Here is a 23638-nt window from a genome sequence, read left to right on the forward strand (position 1 = left end):
GTCCCAAGGGGGCTTACGGTCTTAATCCCCATTTTACAGATGAGGTAACTGAGGCACAGAAAAATGAAGTGACTTGCCCAAAGTCACACAGCTGACAATTGGCAGAGCCGGGATTTGAACCCCTGACCTCTGACTCCAAAGCCTATACTTTTTCCACTGAGCCACGCTGCTTCGCTGATAGATTTCTATCAGTCAATCGTATTTATTAAGTGCTTACAGTGTGCAGAACACTGTACTAAGTGCTTGGGAGAGTACTGTATGACAATAACAGACACATTCCCTGCCCACAGCGAGCTTATTTGGGAGTCATCCACACAGAGGTGTTAGTTGAAGTCCCGAGAATGGATGAACTTTCCAAGGAAGTGAGGGTAAAGTCAGAAGCAAAGATATATTTGAAAATATTTCCATGAAATGGGCTTGCCTTTAGATCTAAAAGCCGATTCAGGGAATAGGGGAGCTGTAAATCAGTCTGTGAATATGTTGACAAGAATTCCTAGTGGTATGAGTTCAATAAAGCATATATTTGTTTAATTAGAGTAACTGAAACAAACTATTCCTTTATATACTGTTTGGTGGTGAAGGGAACATTTACTTTAGAAATTTATGCTCCAGCTCTTTTGGCATAATAAGTAAACACAGACGTTTTTAAATAGTCTATTGAAAATGTTGATTTGGGTAGTTGTCGCCAATTAATTCCCTCAGTTCCACAGCACTTATGCAACATAGCTGTAATTTATCTATTTATATTAACATCTGTCTCCCCCTCTAGACCTCAAGCTCGCTGTGGGTATGGAACGTATGTACCAACTCTGTTATATGGTACTCTCCCAAGCGCGTAGTACAGTGCTCTTCACAGAGTAAGCAGTCGATAAGAATGATCGATTAGCTTTAACCTGAAGTCTAAGGTCACACTCCTAATTCCGTCTTCTCATTTTAAAGCTAATATTCAGAACAGGGTTCTAAAGTCACGTGAAGCTTCAGACTATTTCTCCAGCCATTGTGGTTTCACACATACTAAGTCATTCGTTTACGGTATTTAAATGAGTCCAATTTGGATATTTCAGATTTCCCTTTTATCCATTACTTGCAATGAGGTAGGCAAAGAATTCTCCACAGTGTCATATTTTCTTTAGAGGTAGACTGATAATTCTAAATGAGTAGGTATTTTTTCTCTTGGTAGGATGCAGCCGTTGTGGCGTTGAATGTCATAGCTGCTACGCTTTTAGGCGTAACTGAATCTGTGTGGGGCCATTTAATTTGTCTGTCGTGTGATCTTGGGCAAGTCACTTCACTTCTCCGGGCTCCATTTCCCTCATCTGTAAAATGGGAATTAAGATTGTGAGCCCTCTGGGGGATAGGGACTCTCTTCCCCCTTCGCATTTGACCAGAGCCCACCCATCTTCAATGCCATTATAATAATAATTATAATAATAATGGCATTTATTAAGCGCTTAATATGTGCAAGGCACTGTTCTAAGCGCTGAGCACTGTTCTAAGCACTGAGCACTGTTCTAAGATCACACCTCCCCCAGGAGGTCTTCTCTGATTAATCTCTCATGTCCCCCTGTGTATTTTCCCACTACATCCTTAAAACATTTCATTATTCTTGCTCCTCTCTAGAATTTATGCACACATTTTTAAATTCTGTCACCTCCTCCTATCTGTAAATGATTTTAAAGTCTGCATCGCTTGCTAGATTGTAAACTCTTTGAAAGCAGGGACCATGTCTGTTAACTCTGTAGTACTTTCCTAAGCATTTAGTACAGTACTCCGCACACGGTAGGCTCTCAATAAATACTTTTGGGTTTTTTTTCCTCATGAGGAAATTTTTGATAGGTATATGAGATAACTGCCCTTCTTTAGCAAATGCTTTGTCATAATATTCTATTTTCCTTGGCCGCCGAGAAGCAGCGTGGCCTTAGTGGAAAGAGCACAGGCCTGAGAGTCAGAAGAGCCTGGGTTCTAATTCCAGCTCTGCCACTTGTCTGCTGTGTGACCTTGGGTTAGTCACTTCACTTCTCTGTGCCTCTGTTCCCTCATCTGGAAAATGGGGATTAAGACTAATGTAATTAAGACATGAACTGTATCCAACCCGATTATTTTATATCTGCCAAAGTGCTTGGCACATAGTAAGTACTTAACAAATACCGTATAAATATTTTGTTTTATGTGCTGCATAATGGAAAATGCCTAATTAAGACATTAAATGTGTTGTATTAGAGTTAATCAGATTGGAATACTCCAGAATTCATTAGAACAGTTTCTCCGTATATTTTCCTGCACTTCGTAATGTGATGTCTTTATTTTCCTTTGCTACAGTATTTAAATCGAGGCTGCACGAGATTCTTTGCCAGCAAAGAAACTGACAAACAGATTTTACAGAATCGCAAAAGTCCTGAGGTATAGTATATTTACTTTTATATCAAGGTGGCTTTGCCAGAAAAAAAAAAAAGAATCCTGAAGACAGCGAAAACATCGGTCACTTTTTTGTCCCTTAATTAAGTTGGGTTATTTTGAGCATTTTGCTTTTGACTTCACAGGTCACTTGAAATGTTTCCCCTTATTTCATCTGTGAATCGCGAAATAGGGCTACTACATGTTAGCACAAATATGCTTGTGTTCTATGATTGCAGACCATTCATCCCTTCCCGCTTTGTGTGGGGGTAAGAGCTACTGCGTCCCTCCTCAAACCTCCCCCCACTGCCTTTTCTTGTTTACCCTCCTGAATAATTTTGTTTTTTATAATTGCCAAAGTCCTTGGGCTGATAATTGAACGTAGACTAGATGTTCAAAGAATCTAGTGCTGAACAAAATAATTACAGAAAATGGTTGATCACTCCTCAGAGCCAACTGTCATAATATTGCAACTTATTAAAGGTCTTTACAAATGTTATTGTATTCATCCTTCTCAGTAGCTAAGTTGGGACATTTTCCCCCTGTATCATTTAGTGATGAAAATGAATTGGAGCTTTTGGTATAGAAATGCTTTATTGGGTTTTTCTTGGAGTTAAATTTGTTTACTACAAAAATGAATGACTTTAAATATTAATACGTTAGAGTCAGGTTGAGATAAAAGCTGTTTTATTGGTCTGCTTAGAACTTAATTTTTTTTTTCACAGAAATTCAAGAAATCCTGTTAGTAGTTCCTGTTGTCAATAGCTTGCAAATAGTAAAATTTCCATGTGTATGTTTCAGAGTTTCATCTGGTAGGTGTAAATAGATATGAATTAGCCATGGTTACAGGACAGAACAAATCAACTAATGTTATATGCCTTTTATTTTTAGTTTCATTGGGCATCTACTGGAAACTAAAAATGTCACCCTATTACATTACCCTTTTGTTCTGTTGTTTTGAATCCATGACTAAATTTTGTCCTTTCACTTGCTTGCCAGATGATACAATAATGATTCCACTCATATTTGTAGGGGATTTCCAGTTGAACAGCTACAATAATTCAGTTCAAAAGTGACATGCATTTTTAAATTCAAAATGTGTTTTAAAGTATGCAACAATTAACATGTATTTCTTAATTTAGAAAACATAAGTGTAAGAAGCAACAGGTAACACTCATAACAATATCATTTTTTCTGAAAAGAAACTTAGTTATTGGACACCAATGTGTTAAGATTAAGGTTTCTTTTCTCCCCACTAAAATAACAGAATGTCTGCACCTCGTTGCAGTATGCAACGTCAGATATAAATCATAGAACTTTGATCTGTCCATCAAGGGCATTTATTGAGCGCCTACTTTGTGCAGAGCACTGTACTAAGAGTGTGGGAAGATATTGTAGCACAGAATTGGTAGATGCATTTTCTGTCCACAACATGTTTACAGCCTGGAGGGATCTTAAAGTGTAGATGTGACTATGCATTATTAGGTAATAGATATTCACAATATTTTTGGCTGGAATGTTGCTAGGGAGTATTTATCTATCAGTATGAGCCTATAAAGCAGGTCATAATTTCAGAAGAAAAAATATGGAGGTGTGTATGTGTGCGTAATACTAGAACTTCTGTGTTCAGCACAGATTTTCCTTAACGTGGAGTTTAGCGAGCACAGAAGCCCTTCTTTAAAGGACAACTAAGTCTGAAGGGGAGAGGGAAAGAACCTAGAAAACACAAGTCTGGTTTTTCGGTCTTGCTTTTCTGCCAAGAATCTTATTCCGTATGTGCATGCCTATAAATTCGGTTGATTCCTGCATTAATTTGTTGAAATCACTTTTTGTCTTTTCATTATTATCAGGAAAATGAGGTGATCATTTTGCATAAGTAGACTAATTCTCTTGGTGTTCCTCCAAGCTGGGTGATGTGGATTTTTTTGGTTGCATGCAGTGTTTTTAGTCTGAGAAATATTTCCATGTTTTTGCTTTTATTTCAATTAAGATCATCTACTACGGGATGAATCAAGCGTTGCTTAATGCCCCGAACTTTGGAACTGAACTGCAAGACTAAAAATAACTGGGTGTCTCTTGTCACCTTTTGCGGCATGCCATTTTCTATTCTCTCTCATTTTGGTTAATAAGATTGATTATACACTGCAGTAATAATAATCATGATATTTAAGTGCATACTACGTGCCAGGCACCGTACTAAGCGCCGGGGTGGATACAAGCCAGTCGGGTTGGACACAGTCCTTGTCCCATGCGGGGCTCACAGTCTCAGTCCCCATTTTACAGATGAGTCAACGGAGGCCCAGAGAAGCCAAGTGACTTGCCCAAGGCCACACAGCAGACAAGTGGCGGAGTCCGGATTAGAACCCAAGACCTTCTGTCTGATTCCCAGGCCCATGCTTGACCCACTGGGCCGTGCTGCTTCTCTAACAGCATGACAACCTTTTTCGGAAAGCTGTAGAAGCTTTCTTTTTAATAATAATAATGGCATTTATTAAGCGCTTACTATGTGCAAAGCACTGTTCTAAGCGCTGGTTTGCTGGGTGACTGAGTGGATTCTGTGATATTTCCAAACCGGTCCCTGCCGCCTTCAGCCTCCCTTGATCTGGAGAATCCCTGGGACGGACTCAGTGCTATATATTGCCTACCAATGTGTAGAACATCAGTGGCAAGGAAAAATTTTGCAGTTACTTCCAGACTGTCTTACAGGTGCTGCTGAAATAGCCCCCATAACATCCCCCCTAGAACTTAGGTACATGTCCATAGTTTCTTTATATTAACATCCCTCTCCCCCTCTAGACTGTAAGCTCCTTGAGGGCAGGGCATGTGTCTCTTATGTGGTTGAATATTGCTCTCTCAAGAACTTAGGACAGTGCCCTGCACCCGGGAAGCGCTCAATAAATGCAAGTGCTGGCCTTTTCCGACTCTATTCCTGCCCTTAAGATATTCTCCCAATCATCGCAGCGACCTCCAGAATACGTTAGGCCCCCAAAAGAGCTTCTAACTCTTTCACCAAGTTAAATGGTGCCTGCCTCCTGCCGTGTCACTCGCTTGAATTATTCCAGCGCACTAATTGAAGGTTGCACTTGAAATTTTTAATCAATATTCGCCAGGCTGCGTCCTGATTTCTTTTATGCTTGGCTTATTTCTCTCAAGGTTGTGGTCCTATTCTAATCTGCATGGCTGTCCCAGCACAGTTCCTAAACCTCCCTTCCCTTTCTTTGTGTTCCAAATTCTCACTAGACACCCAGTATATAATTAGAGTATGGATTTTTTGGGTATCACTTGGATCATTATCACTTTGTTATGCCCCCAATCTTTTAAAAAAAAACCAGAACAAATTAAATATATATATAAATATATTTTCATAATGTTTTCTCTGTAATCGTCAGTTTATGAAACCATTCTTTGTGGAATGATTTGCCAGTAATTGTTACCACCTTCAATAGAATCAACACTAAACTGGGAATAAGATGCCTGGAAGGTTCGGTCATTTTAAAAAGCATATTGAATATCTTCTTTTGGGGGAATGTCCTTTCTCCGTGCTCTAATAAGAGGCTGGAACTTCCTTGGATTGCGGGCACTTAAGGTGCAGATTTCGTTCAACAGTTTTGAGAACATCTTCATTCTAGTGTTCAACCCTCATTTAAAGCCTGGGATCTATTGTTTAAGGATAATAATAATAGTAATAATCAAATGAGTATGGTATTTTTAAGTGCTTACTGTGTGCCAAGCACTGTTCTAAGCTCTGGGGTAGATACAAGGTAATCAGATTGTCCTACCAGGGGCTCACGGTCTTCATCCCCATTTTACAGATGAGGTAACTGAGGCACAGAGAATTTAAGTAACTAGCCCAAGGTCACACAACAGACATGTGATGGAGCCGGGATTAGAACCCATGTCCTCTGACTCCCGGGCTAAGCCATGTTTGGATTATCAGTGGAGTCCTAAATTAACCAAAACTAGAGTTAACTTTAGTTTGTTGCAGGTAACATTTTTTATGGTATTTGTTCAGTGCTTACTATGTGCTAAGCACCGTACTAAACGCTGGAGTAGATACAAGCCAATCAGGTTGGCTACAGTCTCTGTCCCACTTTAATGTCAAACATTCATTCATTGTCATATTTATGGAGCATGTACTGTGTGCAGAACACTGTACTAAGCACTTGGGGAAGTACAATACAACAATACAGCGTTCATTTAGCCACTTTAGCCATTTGTAAGCATCAGAAAGGAGTCCTCTTGACCCCCTCCCCTCAAAACTGCAGGCGAATTGTAAAAATAAAAACTAAAATAAAGCCCTTGATTTAAAAAATTTTAAGCCCAAGCTTCATCTAAAATTTTGAAAGCGTTTCCCTTCATTTATGTATGTTTCAAACCCTAAGAATCCATACCTTAATTATGATTATGCTTTAGGATACCAATTTAATAGCTTTGTATTTAATTTGACAAGAGCGTATGAACTTTTAAGTGTTCAAATGACTAGACTTTTGTGAGTTTTGTATTTATTTTTGCACACGGTGTGTTGCATCATGAAGGATTTAGACCTTTTGTGGTACTTAGCTGACAAATTGCCGGAAGATGTGGAAATAATTGGTATTTCTTCTCATTTCGTAGCATCTTAAATTAGGCTCAATGAAAGATCCTCTCTTAGATGACCATGGAGATTTCAATAGGATGTGTACCGCTATGAAAAAGATTGGCTTGGATGATGCAGAAAAACTCGATCTTTTCCGTGTAGTAGCTGGCGTCCTGCACCTTGGAAATATTGATTTTGAGGAAGCTGGAAGCACATCAGGTTATTAAAATTCAAATGTATTTGTTCTACATTTAGAGTCATAAAGTCTCATGATCAGATAATTGTGAAACAAATTCGGTCATTTCTCTCTCCTACATTTTGGATTTGAAATCTTGGATGACAAATTATTAAATGCTGATGTCACTGTGACATGAGAGTTTACCATCCCACCAAGCGTGCTTAATATATCTTTACTCTTGGTAAAAGCTGTGGTGTGGATTCTGCTGGTGATTGCGGGCAGATTGCTTTCTTATGGAGAATAAATCCTTTCTCCCCGCAAGGGTGATGCTGATTGCTATTTTCAGGTGGTTAATTGGTACACTTAAACCTGGGCAGATTAAATTTCACCCAAACGGTGAGCAATTTTTCCATAGCCCCCATTGAGCTGTTTTGAGTTCCCGGAATTGCGAGAGACCTGAGAAGCATTTTCTTGAATCGTTGGAATGGCAGCATCTTTTCACAGGTGGTTTTCTCTGCCTTAATTAGTTTTTAAATGCTTAATGCCTGATCTTCTAGACTGTGAGCCCACTGTTGGGTAGGGACTCTCTCTATATGTTGCCAACTTGTACTTCCCAAGCGCTTAGTACAGTGCTCTGCACACAGTAAGCGCTCAATAAATATGATTGATATAAATGCAACATGTAAAAACTTTTCAGTTCTTTAAAGGAATGTGTAAAAAGAATATTGGAAAGCTATCCGACTTGAATCCAATTTCAAGGTCATCAAAGTGTATTCTGCTGATGGAGCTGAAATTGGGGACAGTATTATGTTCTGGAGGCTAATAAAAGCTTGTGGTTGCGGGATAATCAATCAGTGGTATTTGTTGAGCGCTCTATGAATGCAGAACACTGTACTAAGTGCTTGGGTGTGTGCAATACAGAAGGATAGACACGTTCCTTGCCCACAGTGAGCTTACCATCTAAGACTTTTCTGGAACAGCGATTTGAATGCCGTGCAGAGTGGTTCTTATTTCTCTAGTTGTCGTGCCTTGAATTATAGTAGTGCCGTGCATGACTGTCTCAAAGATGATGATAGAGATGGAAGGGATTCTCAGCGGATCAGAAGTAGTCTGACACCATTTTCCAAATCCCTCTTGCGTCTTCAAGCGTAGGAGAGGACAATTTCAACAGCTCGAAAAAGGTCAGATAGGACACTCTAAATTTTGGATTGGGTGACCTTTCCTAAACAGCTTTGCTAGTTTCCAGAACCTAGTTTTATTGCCGGTCACAAGTGCTTCTGTAAGGCTAAGAAAGCAATAGGGAGCTTTTTCTGTTGCTCTCTGCAATCTCCATCATGATGAAATCACATCTTCTGGATTACATGTGGATTTCAAGGCACATATTTTTTTTTTTTTTGGTATTTAAGTGCCCACTATATGCCAGGCACTGTACTAAGCTCTAGGGTATATACAAGTGAATCAGGTTGGACACAATCCCCATCCCACATGGGCCTCATAGTCTTGATCCCTGTTTTACAGACGAGGTAACTGAGGCACCGAGAAGTGAAATGACTGGTCCAAGGTCACAGAGCAGACAAGTGGCAGGGCCGGGATTAGAACCGACTCTCAGGCCCGTGCTCTTCCCACACTGCTGGGCGAATCGCGTTGTGATTTGACTTTGTTTTCTAATAGCTTACCCATAGCAATTTTAGCCAGGATCTTCCTGGAGGTGGAAAGCATTGTGATTTTTCCTGAAATTTTCCATAATTGGCTCTCTTATTTCTCGAAGATGATGCTTTTAATAGAATGTGAGAGATTCTTTAGCATCCCACACGGTGAAGAAAAGCCAGGGTGGATATTTTAAGTTCCCTTCTTGAGTGCGGAGTCGAGGAGGGTGGCCAACAGATTCAGCCATTTTGCTGTTTCATTTGTAGCTAAAGTTGGGTCTCACTGCTCTGTGGGTTTTCTCTTCCTTACTGGATAAATGTGTGTTCAGTAGCCGAACGTGACCGGATTCCCTTTTTGCATCTAGACTCATGAACGTGTCCTCCTCTAGACTGTAAGCTCATTACAGGCAGGGGATGTGTCTGCTAATTCTGTTGTTTTGTACTCTCCCAAGTGCTTAGTACAGTGCTCTGCTCATAGTGCTCAATAAATACAATCGATTGATTGATGAATGGTGTTGTAATGGTTTTGGCAGGGCCGTACAGCTTCCTTGGTGAAGATGAAGTCTTTAATTGGGAGATCTGAATTTCTTCAACCTTGGCTACGCTCAACTGGTTGAGCGATGCCTTAGCTCTACCTGTGATACGTCACAGGCTTTTTTTTTGTTATGATCATGAGACACTGAGGCCGGATTTCTTTCCTTCTAATCTGAGTCATCTTCTGTGAATCAGTCTGCGCCTTTGCTCACATCCACAGTTTTTAGAGTCTCCCGGCAGCCTGCCGGAAAAGCGCTCGACGCTGTTGATGTTTGGACTTGTAGCTGGGTTTCCTTTCTCCCAAAGGACCGTGGTAAAATTATCAGGGAGTTCCACGTGGATCTTTTCCTTCTCTGGAAGCCCGGCATTGTCCTGGAGTTAGTCCAAGAAGTTGACATTTGGATTCTGGTTTTCTGCTGCTCTTTATGGGCTAATTCTGTTATAGTCTCCCAAGCACTTAGAACAGTGCTCTGCGCATCGTCTGTGTGACCTTGGACAAGTCACTTCACTTCTCTATGCCTTAGTCACCTCATCTGTAAAGTGGGGATCGAGATTGGGAGCCCCAATCTCCCAATTTGTGTCCATCCCAATTTGCTTGTATCCAACCCTAGCGCTTAGTACAGTGCCTGTACATAGTAAGCGCTTAACAAATACCATAATAATAATGATTATTATTTTTAGTAAGCATTCAATGAATACCACTGATGGGCTAGCTGAAGTACAGAATTTTGGTCATTTGTGTCAAGAGGAAGGGACATCAAATTTGGATCAGAAAGGGAATTGCAACCTTTGAAGAACCCTAGGGTTCCAAAAACATGGCTCACTTGAATCTATGGACTTTTGGAATAATTTCCAGTGTTTCCCACCTGCCTTGGTTATACAGAAACGGCGTAGCCTAGTGGTAAGAGCACGGGTCCGGGAGTCTGAGGATCTAGGTTCCAATCCCGGCTCCACCACTTATCTGCTGTGTGACCTTGGGCAAGTCACTTAACTTCTCTGTGACTCAGTTCCCACATCTGAAAAATGGGGATTCAATACTTGTGCTCCCTCCTACCTAGACTGTGAGCCTCCTCTGAGACCTGATTATCTTGTATCTACCTCAGTACTTATTACAATGCTTAAAATACTGTTATTATCATAATTATTATTATTATTATTTGTGCCTCAGTTTCCTGACATGTAAAATGAGGATTAAATCCCACTAGCTCCTACTTAGACTCTGAGCCCCATGCTGGACATGGACAGTGTCCAACAGGATTATCTTGTATCTACCCCGGCGCTTAGTACAGTACTCGGCACATAGTAAACAATAAATGCCATATCATCATCATTATTATTCTTCTTCTTATTATTATAGTCACATTTGTTGAAGAGTTATGTATGTATTCTTTAATAACTGTAGGACCTAATGGTGCGGCTCAGAGGGAGGGGAGATAACCAGAATTCAAATTCCCCATAATTTCACTCTCCATATTAGTGGTATTTCTATATAGAAAAATCATTCAAGAACAGAAATACCAAGCATTTCTTGCAACATACTTTGTAGAAGATTGTATGTAGGAAAAGAAAAAGATGGGTGTCAGTAGTATTTATTTGGTGGTTTCTTTATGCCAAGCACTGCATTAAAGAGACCGTCTCTATATGTTGCCAACTTGTACTTCCCAAGCGCTTAGTACAGTGCTCTGCACACAGTAAGCACTCAATAAATACGATTGAATGAATTAAACAAATGGGAGAGGGCAAGAGATTTAATAGACCCTTTCCCTACCCCTCAAGTATATTAGCCAGGGAGAGAGAGGCACTCAAATAAATTACAGGTAGGGGAAGTAGCAGGGTTTAAAGATGCATTTACTAAGGAGGTAACCTCATGACAAAATCAATTTTTTTTTAGTTTATTCATAGTTGTTACATAGAGCACGTGCTTACCATTATTGAAGTTTTATATTGCCTAGCCTCTCTTTTTTAGGCCCGTCACTTTTTTGCGATTTTTTTTTTTAACGTAGGAAGTTGTAGAAGTTGACCCTTCATCCGCAAAGGGTACTGAACCTTTGTGAGGCGATGGCCAGCCTGAAGAAATGAACCGTAAAACTCCGGTTTGGTCCAGTTAATCCAACCAGTAATGCCGTCCCTTCGGCATATGAATATAGAACATGAAATATTTACAGCGTGGTTAATTACGGCAGACTTCGATCCTCACAGTCGTTTCCTTCCAGGCGGCTGTGCTCTGAAGAATCAATGCAGTCAGTCGCTGGAAAACTGCGCCGATCTGCTGGGTTTGGATCGGGACGATCTTCGCGTGAGTTTGACGTCCAGAGTCATGCTGACAACAGCAGGTGGCATCAAAGGAACAGTCATCAAGTGAGTTCAAAAACCACAGAAACAGTCACCTAACGCGCTCAGACTTGCTTTATTTTGGACTTGCGAGAATCGGCCCTTTCCGCTAGCTTCCCGGGACCGGAGGGAGCGTTAGCCCTTTTAAACCAAACTGCTCCGTCCTCCGCCGGGTGAGGAGTGTGGAAGCGGGACTTGGCAATAGCCGTTTCATCGACCGTCGTTCATTCTGCGAGGCGCGGCGCCGTGTACGCTAGAAGATGTGTCACGTTAATGAAATTGTTTACGGTACTTTAGATCGCTTCTTTGGAAGTCGTGAGGAACGAAGCTGTAAGCTGTCTCGCCAAACCCTCAGACTTAAAACGTATATCCGAAACAGACACTTCTCATCTTCCTATCCAAACCCTATCGCTTCACTGTGGATAACACCACTGTCCTCTCTCTCTCACAAGCCCATAACCTTGGCATTATCCTCAGCTCATTCGAGTTGCACGTTCAGTTCTCCCCAGATCCTGTCAGTTCTATTTTTACATCTCCCGAACCCTCCCCTCCTGCTCCATCCATACTGTTGCCATGCCGATCCAAGTGCTAATAATAATAATAATAATGATGGTATTTGATAAGCCTTCTTATGTGCCAAGCGCTGAGGTAGGTACAAGGTAATCAGGTTGTCCCATGTGGGGCTCGCAGTCTTAATCCCCATTTTACAGATGAGGTAACTGAGACCCAAAGAGCTTGAGTGACTTGCCCAAAGTCACCCAGCTGACAAGTGGCAGAGCTGGAATTAGAACCTACGACCTCTGATTCCTAAGACCGTGCTATCTCCACTAAGTCACTTAACTTCTCGGAGCCTCAGTTTCCTCATCTGTCCAATGGGGATGAAGACTGTGAGCCCCACGTGGGACAACCTGATCACCTTGTATCCCCCCCAGCGCTTAGAACAGTGCTTTGCACATAGTAAGCGCTTAACAAATGCCATTATTATTATTATTATTATTATTATTATTAACCCACGCTGCTAACAAGCTTGTCATTTTCCACCTCGATTACTGCATCGGCCTCCAGGCTGACCTCCCTGCCTCCTGTCTCTCCCCATTCCAGTCCATATTTCACTCTGCTGACTGGAGCATTTTTCTAAAAAATAGCCAACACGATAACCATTCAGCCCATGTCTCCTTTCTCCTCAAAATCCTCCAATAGAGAAGCGTCTTGGCCTAGTGAAAAGAGCCTTCAAGTCACGGGACTTAGGTTCTAATTTCAACCACTTATTTGCTGTGTGATCTTGGACAAGTCACTTGACTTCTTTCTGCCTCAATTACCTCATCTGTAAAATGGGGATTAAGACTGAGGCTTAAGCGGGACAAGGAATGTGGCCAGCCCTATTTATCTTGTATTTACCCTGGAGCTTTTTACAGTGCCTGGTACATAGTGAACGCTTAACAATACCCTAAGAACAAAATTTAAAAAATGATTGCCCATGTGTAGCCACATTAAACAGAAACTCTTTTACCATCGGCTTTGTTACTTAATTTTCCCTGTCTTACCATACTCACTGGTCTTAATGTCAGTGGTATTTATTGAGCGCTTACTGCGTGCAGAGCTCTGTACTGAGTGCGTGGGAAAGTACAGTACAACAAAGGAGTTTACCATCTACCGGGGGAGACAGACATTAAAATATATTAGGGATAAGGGAAATAATGGAGAATAAGAATATTGGGGCTGGAATATCAGAGTATTTACAGTGCTCACAACCAAGTTTGTAATTAACGGAGAGGGTCAAATAATAATTATGGCATTTGTTAAGCTCTTACTATGTGCCAGTCACTGCTCTAAGCGCTGGGGTAGATTCAAGGTAATCTGGTTGGACACAGTCCCTGTCCTGAGGGAGGATCGCACTTTTATCCCCATTTTGCAGATGAGGTAACCGAGGCCCAGAGAAGTGAAGCGACTTGCCCGAGGTCACACAGCAGACATGTGGCGGAGCTGAGATTAGAAACCAGGTCCTTCTGATTCCCAGGCCTGGGCTCTATCCTTTAGGCCGTACTGCCCTTCTTCATATGGGTGGTTGGGTTCTTTTCCAATTCGATAAAAGAGTGTTAAAACATGTTGATTTTATGGCCGAGCAACTTCTTAAAATGCATCCTAAATTCACAGTAGGCTGATGACTCCAACTTTAAAGGTTGAAGCTAGGTAATTTGATTTGCGAAGCTCTAACTTCACATGTTAAAAAGAATCACAAACAATTGCCTCTTTGTAGGTATTACAATTCTGATGTCCTGAATATCCTCGATTTATAATATGTCTTTTTATTCCTTTATTGTGTAATAAATCAAAATCCCCGTACCCTGGAAGACAAGAATAAAGGTCTGCCTTGGCCCCATCGGATATAATTTAATGTAGCTTATGTACCATCATCCTCGTTCACAGTGTTTGTTAAACACACTTGACCAGTTCTTATTTGTGATAATGAAAGGCTGGGTTGATGGAAATGGAAACTGCAGTTCTGCTCACTGTAAAATTATGATCTTGCAAATAGCATCGGACGTTTTGCAGAGCTTTTTAAATATTAGGGCAGTTAGCAGGCATTACGATATCTTCCTCCCCTTAGTAACCGGGAAATGTATTTTCATGCGATTATTTAATGCCTAGAAATAGGGATTTGAGGGGAGGTGAGTAGCAGCATGGCCTGGTGGAAAGAACATGAGCTTGGGAGTCAGAAGACCTGAGTTCTAATTCCGGCTCTGCCACCGGTCTGCTGTGAAACCTTGGTCAAATCACATTATAATAATAATAATAATAATGTTGATATTTGTTAAGCGCTTACTGTGTGTCAAAGGCTGTGGTAGATACAAGCTAATCAAGTTGGACACAGTCCCTATCCCATGAGGGCTCAGTATCTTAATCCCCATTTTGCAGATGAAGGAACTGAGGCAGTGAGAAGCGAAGTGACTTACTCAAGGTCACACAAGCAGACAAGTCGCGGAGGTGGGATTAGAACTCAGGTCTTTCTGACTCCCTTCTGGCTCTCAACTAAACCCTGCTGCTTCTCCGCTTAACTTGGGCAGACCTCAGTTGTCTCATCTGTAAAAATAGGGTTTAAAACGGTGAGCCCTAGGAGGATGTGGACTGAGTCCAACCCAATTAGCTTGCATTTACTCCAGCGCTTAGTACAGTGCCTGCCACATAGTAAGTGCTTAACAAATTCGATTAAAAAGAAAAGAAGTCTATTTCTACCTCTCATGCACTATGTTAACTGAAACCATGCAGGAATACTGAACTGTTGAATCGCTCCGGGGCATTTCCCACACGCGTCCCTTAGTGTGCCCTGTGCTGAAATACTCAGCCGAGCTGAAGAAGTCGAACGGTTATTTCTGTGATTATATTCTTACTCGCAGAGTGCCTCTCAAAGTGGAACAGGCGAACAGTGCCCGGGATGCATTGGCAAAAACTGTTTATAGCCACCTTTTCGATCATGTGGTAAACAGAGTCAACCAGTGCTTTCCCTTTGAGACGTCGTCTTGTTTTATTGGAGTCCTAGACATTGCTGGATTTGGTAAGTTGGTTGCTTTTATATCTTCTTCATGGTTCAAAGATCTACCAATTCCACTTCTACCCTTCCCCCTATAGGAAGCAGTTAATCCAAATATTTCATGTAGAATGACCTCTTGTTGTTTATCATATCTTCCATTAGTCGTACTGTAAACGTTTTTCTGTAGTACACTGCTATTTTTCGAACAGTGGCATTTATTGAGCGCTTATTGTGTGCAGAGCGCTGTACTAAGCGCTTGGGAGAATACAGTGCAAGAGACTTGGTAGCTAGGTTCCCTGCCCACAACGAATATGCAATCTAGAATCAAGTTAAAGATGATCCTAAACTCTTTGAAAAATATACTTTTAAGAATGGTAATCTCCATTCCTAACAATAATGATGATGGCATTTGTTAAGCGCTTACTTTGTGCGAAGCACTGTTCTAAGCACTGGGGGGGGAAACAAGGTGATCAGGTTGTCCCACGTGGGGTTCACATTGATTACATAAAAATGAGGTTGTTTAACAGAATCATTGAGATTCAGATAGTTTTAGCCATGAGCTTTCTTGTATCATACACATAAAGGGAATATTCTTCCCTGACCCTTTTACAAACAAATATCTCAAGTGAAAATTGTCTGTTGAAATCACTGACAATCTATTTCCATTGTTCAGACTGTCAACCTTTGTGCTTTGTACATAGAATAGAGATTTATAGAAATCTTCCCCAGATTTCAGGTTTTTAAATTGTATTTTCAATCAGCTTTATAGGATGTTGGGTTTTCATTTAAGGCCACCCTGTTAGGCTAATGTGATTAAAAACCTAGGACCAGCTTGCAAAAGAATTTTAAGACTTGAGAGTCATTTTGCTAATGGGTCCATGTATAACCTTGATATCTGTATAATTTGTTTGAGAAAATGAAACACCAATTGAGATTGGATACATTTCTAAGTCTTTACTGTATGACATTCACATACTTCTTCTCCTACTGTTATCTTTCCTTCCAGTGTTATGGACAGCAAAAAAGTCTTAGAACAGTAGGTAACCATCTTTCCTGAAAGGAGGTTACATAATATGACATCCTAGTTTCAAAGGCTTGGTATCCGTGTGACAGAATTCAAGCCCTTGAAAAGAGAATTACTACGCTCGGCGAAATTAACCATTAAATGGGATTGGCAACACTCAAGTAGAGGTTTACAGAATGAAATCCTCAGAGCAGTGAAACTTTTTCCAAGGTTAATTTGTAGACCCATTAGACCAGTGATTCATCCCCCTAATTTTCCATCTTTTCTCGCAGAATACTTTGAACACAACAGCTTTGAACAGTTCTGCATTAACTATTGCAATGAAAAGCTACAGCAGTTCTTCAATGAAAGGATTCTGAAAGAGGTAACTCCCAGCACCCTCTAGATTTGGGCTGTCACTGTTTTCCGCGGGTAGAAGGGATAAAAGTGATTTATGGGCAGGGATCACGCCGGCCAATTCCATCGCATTTTTCTCTCCCAAGCGCTTAGTACAGTGCTAACTACTGGAAATGTGAGTGTCCATTGAGGGACAGAGATCAGGGCCGGAGAGATAGATTCAGGTCCAGGTAGTTGAAGCTGTGGGAGCGAACGAGTTCTCCAAGGGAGTGGGTATAGATGGAGAATAAAAGGGGGCCCAGAACTGAACCCTGAAAGACCCCCAAAATTAGGGCATGGGAGGCAGAAGAGGAACCCATGACAAAAACTGAGAATGAACGGCCAGAAGTACAGGAGGAGAATCAGGAGAGGACAGTGTCATTGAAGCCCAGGTTAAATAATGTTTCTGGGACACGGGGATGGTCAACAATGTTGAAGGCAGCTGAGAGTTCGAGGAGCATTTGTTTCTATTTTCCCAAGCGCTTAGTCCAGTGCTCTGCACACAGTAAGCACTCAATGAATACGATTGACTTGTTCTGACGATTTTGACAGCGGTCTGCATTCATTCACCTCCTCCAGGAGACCTTCCCAGACTGAGCCCCTTCCTTCCTCTCCCCCTCGTCCCCCTCTCCATCCCCCATCTTACCTCCCTCCCTTCCCCACAGCACCTGTATATATGTATATATGTTTGTACATATTTTTTTACTCTATTTATTCATTTATTTATTTAATTTATTTGTACATATCTATTCTATTTATTTTATTTTGTTAGTATGTTTGGTCTCTGTCTCCCCCTTTTAGACTGTGAACCCACTGTTGGGTAGGGAGTGTCTCTATATGTTGCCAATTTGTACTTCCCAAGTGCTTAGTACAGTGCTCTGCACATAGTAAGCGCTCAATAAATACGATTGATGATGATGATGATGATGAAGTAGAGGTCTCTGGATTTGGCAAGAAGATTGAGCACAGTGGGGTCTCCTATGTTTTTATTTCCACAAATCTACATCCATCAGAAATTTTTCAGCCTGGAAATTAATATTCTCCTTTTGGTGAAACGTTCAATTGTGCGAAAGCCGAAAAATAATTGGGGTAAGGTTTTTGAACATGCGGTCATTTTGTGGTAGTTGTGCTTTTGAACTAGTGAGACTGTGAGACTTTTAGACTGTGAGCCCACTGTTGGGTAGGGACCGTCTCTATATGTTGCCAACTTGTACTTCCCAAGCGCTTAGTACAGTGCTGTACACATAGTAAGCGCTCAATAAATACGATTGATTGATTGATTTTGAAGAACCTCATAAGAAAGGCCTAATGGAGGAACCATTAATTCCACAGGAATGTACGTGTTAGGGGGTAGGTGTTATAAGATAGCCCTATGATCGACAATTTTGCATGCCAAGTTCTATATTATGATTATTTTCACCACTTCCAAAAAATCCTTTATATCCATATTACTTTATTTTTTAATAGTATATTATTGAAAAAACTTAAGCACAAACGAATGTATTAAACAGTTCAATAAGACTGGATTGTGCCGGGAAACAGAGTGTCATTGCCCCTTGACTGATGCGGTACTGATTGTACTTATGCCGATTTATGGATTATGTTGTACTCAGAACAGGTTTGGGTTCATTCATTCAATCGTATTTATTGAGCGCTTACTGTGTGCAGAGCACTGTACTAAGTGCTTGGGAAGTCCAAGTTGGCAACATATAGAGACGGTCCCTATCCAACAGCGGGCTCATAGTCTAGAAGGGGGAGACAGACAACAAAACAAAACATATTAATAAAATAAAATAAATAGAATAAATATGTACAAGTAAAATAAATATGGGAAGAGCATTTCGTAATACTCTCATAATGCAAGCACAAATCGTATAATGAAAACCCGCATTATAACAGAAATTGCCATGCTAACGCATTAAGAAAATCATTTAATAGAAGCCATTCTTAGCACGTTTAATTAATTGCAAAACATATCCACCCTTTTTTAAAAATCAAGAATCAGAAGACCTGGGTTCTAATACTGATTTTGCTGTCTACTGTGTGTGCCTCAGTTCCCTTATCTCCAAAGTGAGAATTCAGTCAATTTCTGTTCTCCCTCTTACTTACACAATGAGCCCCACGTGGGACCTGATTTTCTTGTATCTACTCCAGCATTTAGTACAGTGCTTAGTGCATAGTAAGTGCTTGAAAACCACTACTGTTAGTTTTATTATTTTTTCACCAAAGGGGAAGCTTGCCCAAAACCTAAAGGCAAAAGCCTTATTGTGCTAATTTCAATCATTTTTATTTACTTAGGAGCTAATTATCGAAACTGAGATGAAAATTTGTCCGAGTAATTAGATGTACAGATAAATTGTTTTCTTTTGGGTTTTTTTTGGACAGACTATGCCTAACCTATTGCTTCAATTAAACTGAATTTTAATGTCAACTAGGCCAAGGCATTTCTGTCATTGTCTTTAGGGCAGGCTGATACCTGAGGTTCATTCGTTCATTCAGTCATATTTGTTAAGCGTTTACTAAGTGCTTGGGAAAGTACAGTGCAGCAATAAAGAGTGACAATCCTAGCTCACAGTCTCGGGTCGGGGGTGGGCGGGGAAGACAGACATCAGTACAAATAAACAGACATCAATATAAATAAAAAAAATGACAGATATAGACATAAGTGCTGTGGGGCTGGGAGGGGGAAAGATGAAAGGGAGCGAGTCAGGGCGATGCAGAAGGGAGTGGAAGATGAGGAAAAGTGGGTCTTGAAGTCCTTTAAAGGAGAGAAAGATTCTTTTCTTTTCACTTGCAGAGAGAGAGGCTCAGCTTGGCCACACTTCACTCCAAACTTTCCTACCTCTGACCCCTGAGCTTATTTTTCCTTTTCCTCCCCTCATTAGGCAGATCTCACCCTGCTCTTCCTGGCGTTCCTCACCCTCCTAATGTCCTTACTCCCCCGATGCAGCCTGGCCTAGAGGAAAGAGTCCGGGTCTGGGAATCAGAGGACCCTGGGTTCTGATCCCGGTTCCACCATTTACCCGCTGTGTGACCCTGGGCCAGTCACTTCACTTCTCTGGGCCCCAGTTTCTTTAACTGCAAAATGGGGACTCAATAATACCTGTTCTCCCTCCTACTTGACTGTGAACCTCTTGTGGGAGGTTCACTTTTAGACTGTGAACCTCTTGTGGGAGGTTCACTTTTAGACTGTGAGCCCACTGTTGGGTAGGGACTGTCTCTATATGTTGCCAACTTGTACTTCCCGAGCGCTTAGTACAGTGCTCTGCACACAGTAAGCGCTCAATAAATACGATTGATGATGATGATGATGACTGTATCTGATCTGATTAGCTTGTATCTATCCCAGCACTTAGGACAGTGCTTGGCCCAATGCTTAACAAGTACCATTAAAGAAAAAAACCACTTTTTTTTTGTTTGTTTAGGAGCAAGAACTCTATCAGAAAGAAGGTCTAGGAGTGAATGAAGTACATTATGTGGATAATCAGGACTGTATAGGTAAGCGCCATTCGACTTAACTGTGCATTTATTAGGTTTTAATAAGTACATTAGACAGCAGTTCCTATGATAAGACTCTCCTTTCAATGCTTCCCTGTGAAAAAGCTGTAGGGTTTGCATGCTTGCATTTCTTACGGCGTGATGTCCCTTTTTTGCTCGAGTTTTTTAGCTTGAGCTTTTTCTGGCCATTCTCCGTGTGGAATGCGCACAAGCTCACTGCACTGCCGCATTATGAATAATAATAAAAAGTACAGTACTTGTTAAGCGCTCACTATGTGCCAAGCCCTGTTCTAAGCGCCGGGATAGATACAAGTTAATCAGGTTGGTCACGGTCCCGTCCCACATGGGGCTCGCAGTCTTTATTCCCCATTTTACAGTTGAGGTAACTGAGGCCCAGAGAAGCTAAGTGACTTGCCCAAGGTCACACAACAGACGTCTGGCGGAGCGGAGATTAGAACCCGGCTCCTTTTGACTCCCAAGGCCGGGCTCTTTCCACTGAGCTACGCTGCTTCTCTGAATTGCAGCGTGGCATAATGGCTACAGCCCGGCCTTGGGAGCCAGAGGTCATGGGTTCTAATCCTGGCCCTGCCACTTGTCAGCTGTGTGACTTGGACAAGTCACTTCACTTCTCTGGGCCTCAGTTCCTTCATCTGGAAAATGGGGATGAAGACTGTGAGCCCCATGTGGGACAACGTGATCAGCAGCGCTTAGAACGGTGCCTCACACATAGTAAGCGCTTAACAAATGCCTTCATTATTATTATTATTATTATTATTATTATAAATGTTTTGTTGCCTGTCTCTCCCCTTCTAGAGTGTGAGCCCGTTGTGGGCAGGGATTGTCTCTATTTGTTGCCAAATTGTACTTTCCATGTGCTTAGTGCAGTGGCGCTCAATAAATATGATTGAATGAATGAATTAATAAAGTTAATTAGGTCAGACACAATCCCTATCCCGCATGGGCCTCACAGTCCAAGCAGGAAGATGACCGGATATTGAATCCCCATTTTGCAGTTGAAAAAACTGAGGCACAGAGAAGTGAAGTGACTTGCCCAAGGTCACACGGTAAGCTATTGGCAGAGCTGGAATTCGAACCCAGGTCCTCCGACTCGCAGGCCCAAATCCCTTTCCACTAGGCCATGCTGTTTCCTCTTTGACATGCGGGCCCCATGTGAGACTGTCGGATATGCTTATATTTTGTCTGCCTCAGCTCTTCGTACAGTGCTTAACAAATACCAGTTATCATTATTATTATTGTTATTATTACTATTATTATTAATGAAAGAAGGAAGGAACTAGCTTGTTGGGAAGGACAGTCTTTTTATGTTAGTTGGGGCTGAGCATTTCTAAGGACGAGAGGCAGGACAAAGATTTTCTCTACTTTGGGCATTCCAGAGAATGAGGGCCAAGCTTGCATCTCTCCGAAGAAACTCTATTAAACAACATTAAAGACGTATTAAAAAACCCATATGTGCCTAAAGGCTCAAATTTAATTATTTTAATTTAAATATTTTATTGGTGCGTATTTACCATATTTGGTCATGTGAGTTAATTAATGGTAACTTTGAAAATTTCTGTAAAGAATAGATTTATAGTGTTTTGACCAGTTTTTTAAAAAAAATTTAGGAAGGCATTTACGCTTTCGTTATTTCCCATGGGAAATTACGCTTTCACTTAGCACTCTGTTCTTGTAGAATCGATTAAGTGGAGCAAAATATTTAGGGTGGATTGTTCGTACTTCAACAAGTCTAAGAAGTGCAGCCTAGTGGAAGAAGCATGGGCCTAAGAGTCAGAGGACCTGGGTTCTAATCCCGGCTCCACCACTTGCTTGCTGTGTGACCTTGGGCAAGTCACTTTGTCTCTCATTTCCTCAGTTACCTCATCTGTTAAATGGGAGTTAAATCCTCCTCCCTCCTGCTTAGACTGTGAGCCCCATGAGGGACAGGGACGGTGTCCAGCATTTAATATAGTGCTTGCCACCTAGTAAGCACTTAACAAATAATAACAGTAATCATTATTATTATTATTTCAAGTCTAGTAATGAAAACTGGCTTCTGTGATTTTAACTTATCCAGAGGCTGAGAGAATAATTACATTTTTGGCAAACTTTAAGAGAGGAAGAAGAGGCGTGAAATAATAATGAAATAGCCCTCTGAGATCATGTGATCCAGCCCCCTGCCTTGAATATGCACTGACTCTTTCTTGCTGTAAACTAATTTCCTCTTGTTCAACCCTTAGAGAACACAGAGAATGGGTCAGCTTTATCCTCATAAAAATCCTTCACCTTCTGGAAGACCTCCTGGAGGAGGTGGGATTTTAGGAGGGCTTTGAGGATGAGGAGAACTGAGGATGTGAAGGGGTGAGGAGTTGTAATAATAATGGTATCTGTTAAGCGCTTACTATGCCAGGCGTAGCCTGGGGTGGGTACAAGCAAGTCGGGTTGGACACAGTCCCTGTCCCATGTGGGGCTCACAGTCTCCATCCCCATCTTCCAGATGAGGTAACTGAGGCCCAGAGACGTGAAGTGACCCGCCCAAAGTCACACAGCGGACAAATGATGGAGCCGGGATTTGAACCCATGATCCTCCAGGAGGCCTTCCCAGACTGAGCCCCTTCCTTCCTCTCCCCCTCGTCCCCCTCTCCATCCCCCGCATCTTACCTCCTTCCCTTCCCCACAGCACCTGTATATATGTATATATGTTTGTACATTTTTTTACTCTATTTATTTATTTATTTTATTTGTACATATCTATTCTATTTATTTTATTTTGTTAGTATGTTTGGTTTTGTTCTCTGTCTCCCCCTTTTAGACTGTGAGCCCACTGTTGGGTAGGGACTGTCTCTGTATGTTGCCAATTTGTACTTCCCAAGTGCTTAGTACAGTGCTCTGCACATAGTAAGCGCTCAATAAATACGATTGATGATGATGATGATGATGATCTTCTGACTCTATCCACTACGCCGTGCTGCTTCTCCATGCTATATTCTCTTCAGCTCCCAACACAGTGCTCTGCTCACAGGACGCAGCATGGCATAGTGGATAGAGCCCAGGCCTGGGTCTCAGAAGGACCTTCGTTGTCATCCCGACTCTGCCATTTGTCTGCTGTGTGACCTGGGCAAGCCACTTCACTTCTCTGGGCCTCAGTTCCCTCATCTGGAAAATGGGGATTAAGGCCGTGAGCCCTTGTGGGACCGGGACTTTGTCCAACCCAATTACCTTGGGTCTGTGCCAATGCTCAGAACAGTGCCTGGTATATAGTAAGCGCCTAACAAATACCATAATTATTATTATTTTATTTTGTAGATTTAATTGAAGCCAAACTGGTGGGCATCCTGGACATCCTCGATGAAGAAAATCGGCTTCCGCAGCCCAGCGACCAGCACTTCACGGCAGCGGTTCACCAGAAACACAAGGACCACTTCCGCCTCACTGTGGGTTTCCGTCCGGCGTGTCGCAGTATTAATAATAACCCTAATAATCACCTTTTCGGGAGGGAGGTTATTCATCGGGGTTGACCAACTCAGACCTCGTTTAGACTCTCCGCCGCAAAATA

The 23638-nt window shown here is 41.6% G+C and overlaps 1 protein-coding gene across 7 annotated transcripts in view; it reads left to right on the forward strand.

Annotated features, from left to right (window-relative positions):
• Positions 1-23638, forward strand: part of MYO6 (myosin VI) — a 172731-nt gene that overhangs the window by 102722 nt on the left and 46371 nt on the right. For all 7 annotated transcript variants that reach the window (XM_038760724.1, XM_038760726.1, XM_038760728.1 and 4 more), the window contains exons 10-16: positions 2320-2400; positions 7009-7189; positions 11542-11686; positions 15055-15212; positions 16485-16576; positions 20013-20085; positions 23389-23516. In XM_038760724.1, the coding sequence (XP_038616652.1) occupies positions 2320-2400; positions 7009-7189; positions 11542-11686; positions 15055-15212; positions 16485-16576; positions 20013-20085; positions 23389-23516 (858 nt within the window). The remainder of the gene's footprint in view (positions 1-2319; positions 2401-7008; positions 7190-11541; positions 11687-15054; positions 15213-16484; positions 16577-20012; positions 20086-23388; positions 23517-23638) is intronic.

Source organism: Tachyglossus aculeatus, chromosome 19 (assembly GCF_015852505.1).
Source record: "Tachyglossus aculeatus isolate mTacAcu1 chromosome 19, mTacAcu1.pri, whole genome shotgun sequence".
Taxonomy (NCBI): Eukaryota; Metazoa; Chordata; class Mammalia; order Monotremata; family Tachyglossidae; genus Tachyglossus; species Tachyglossus aculeatus.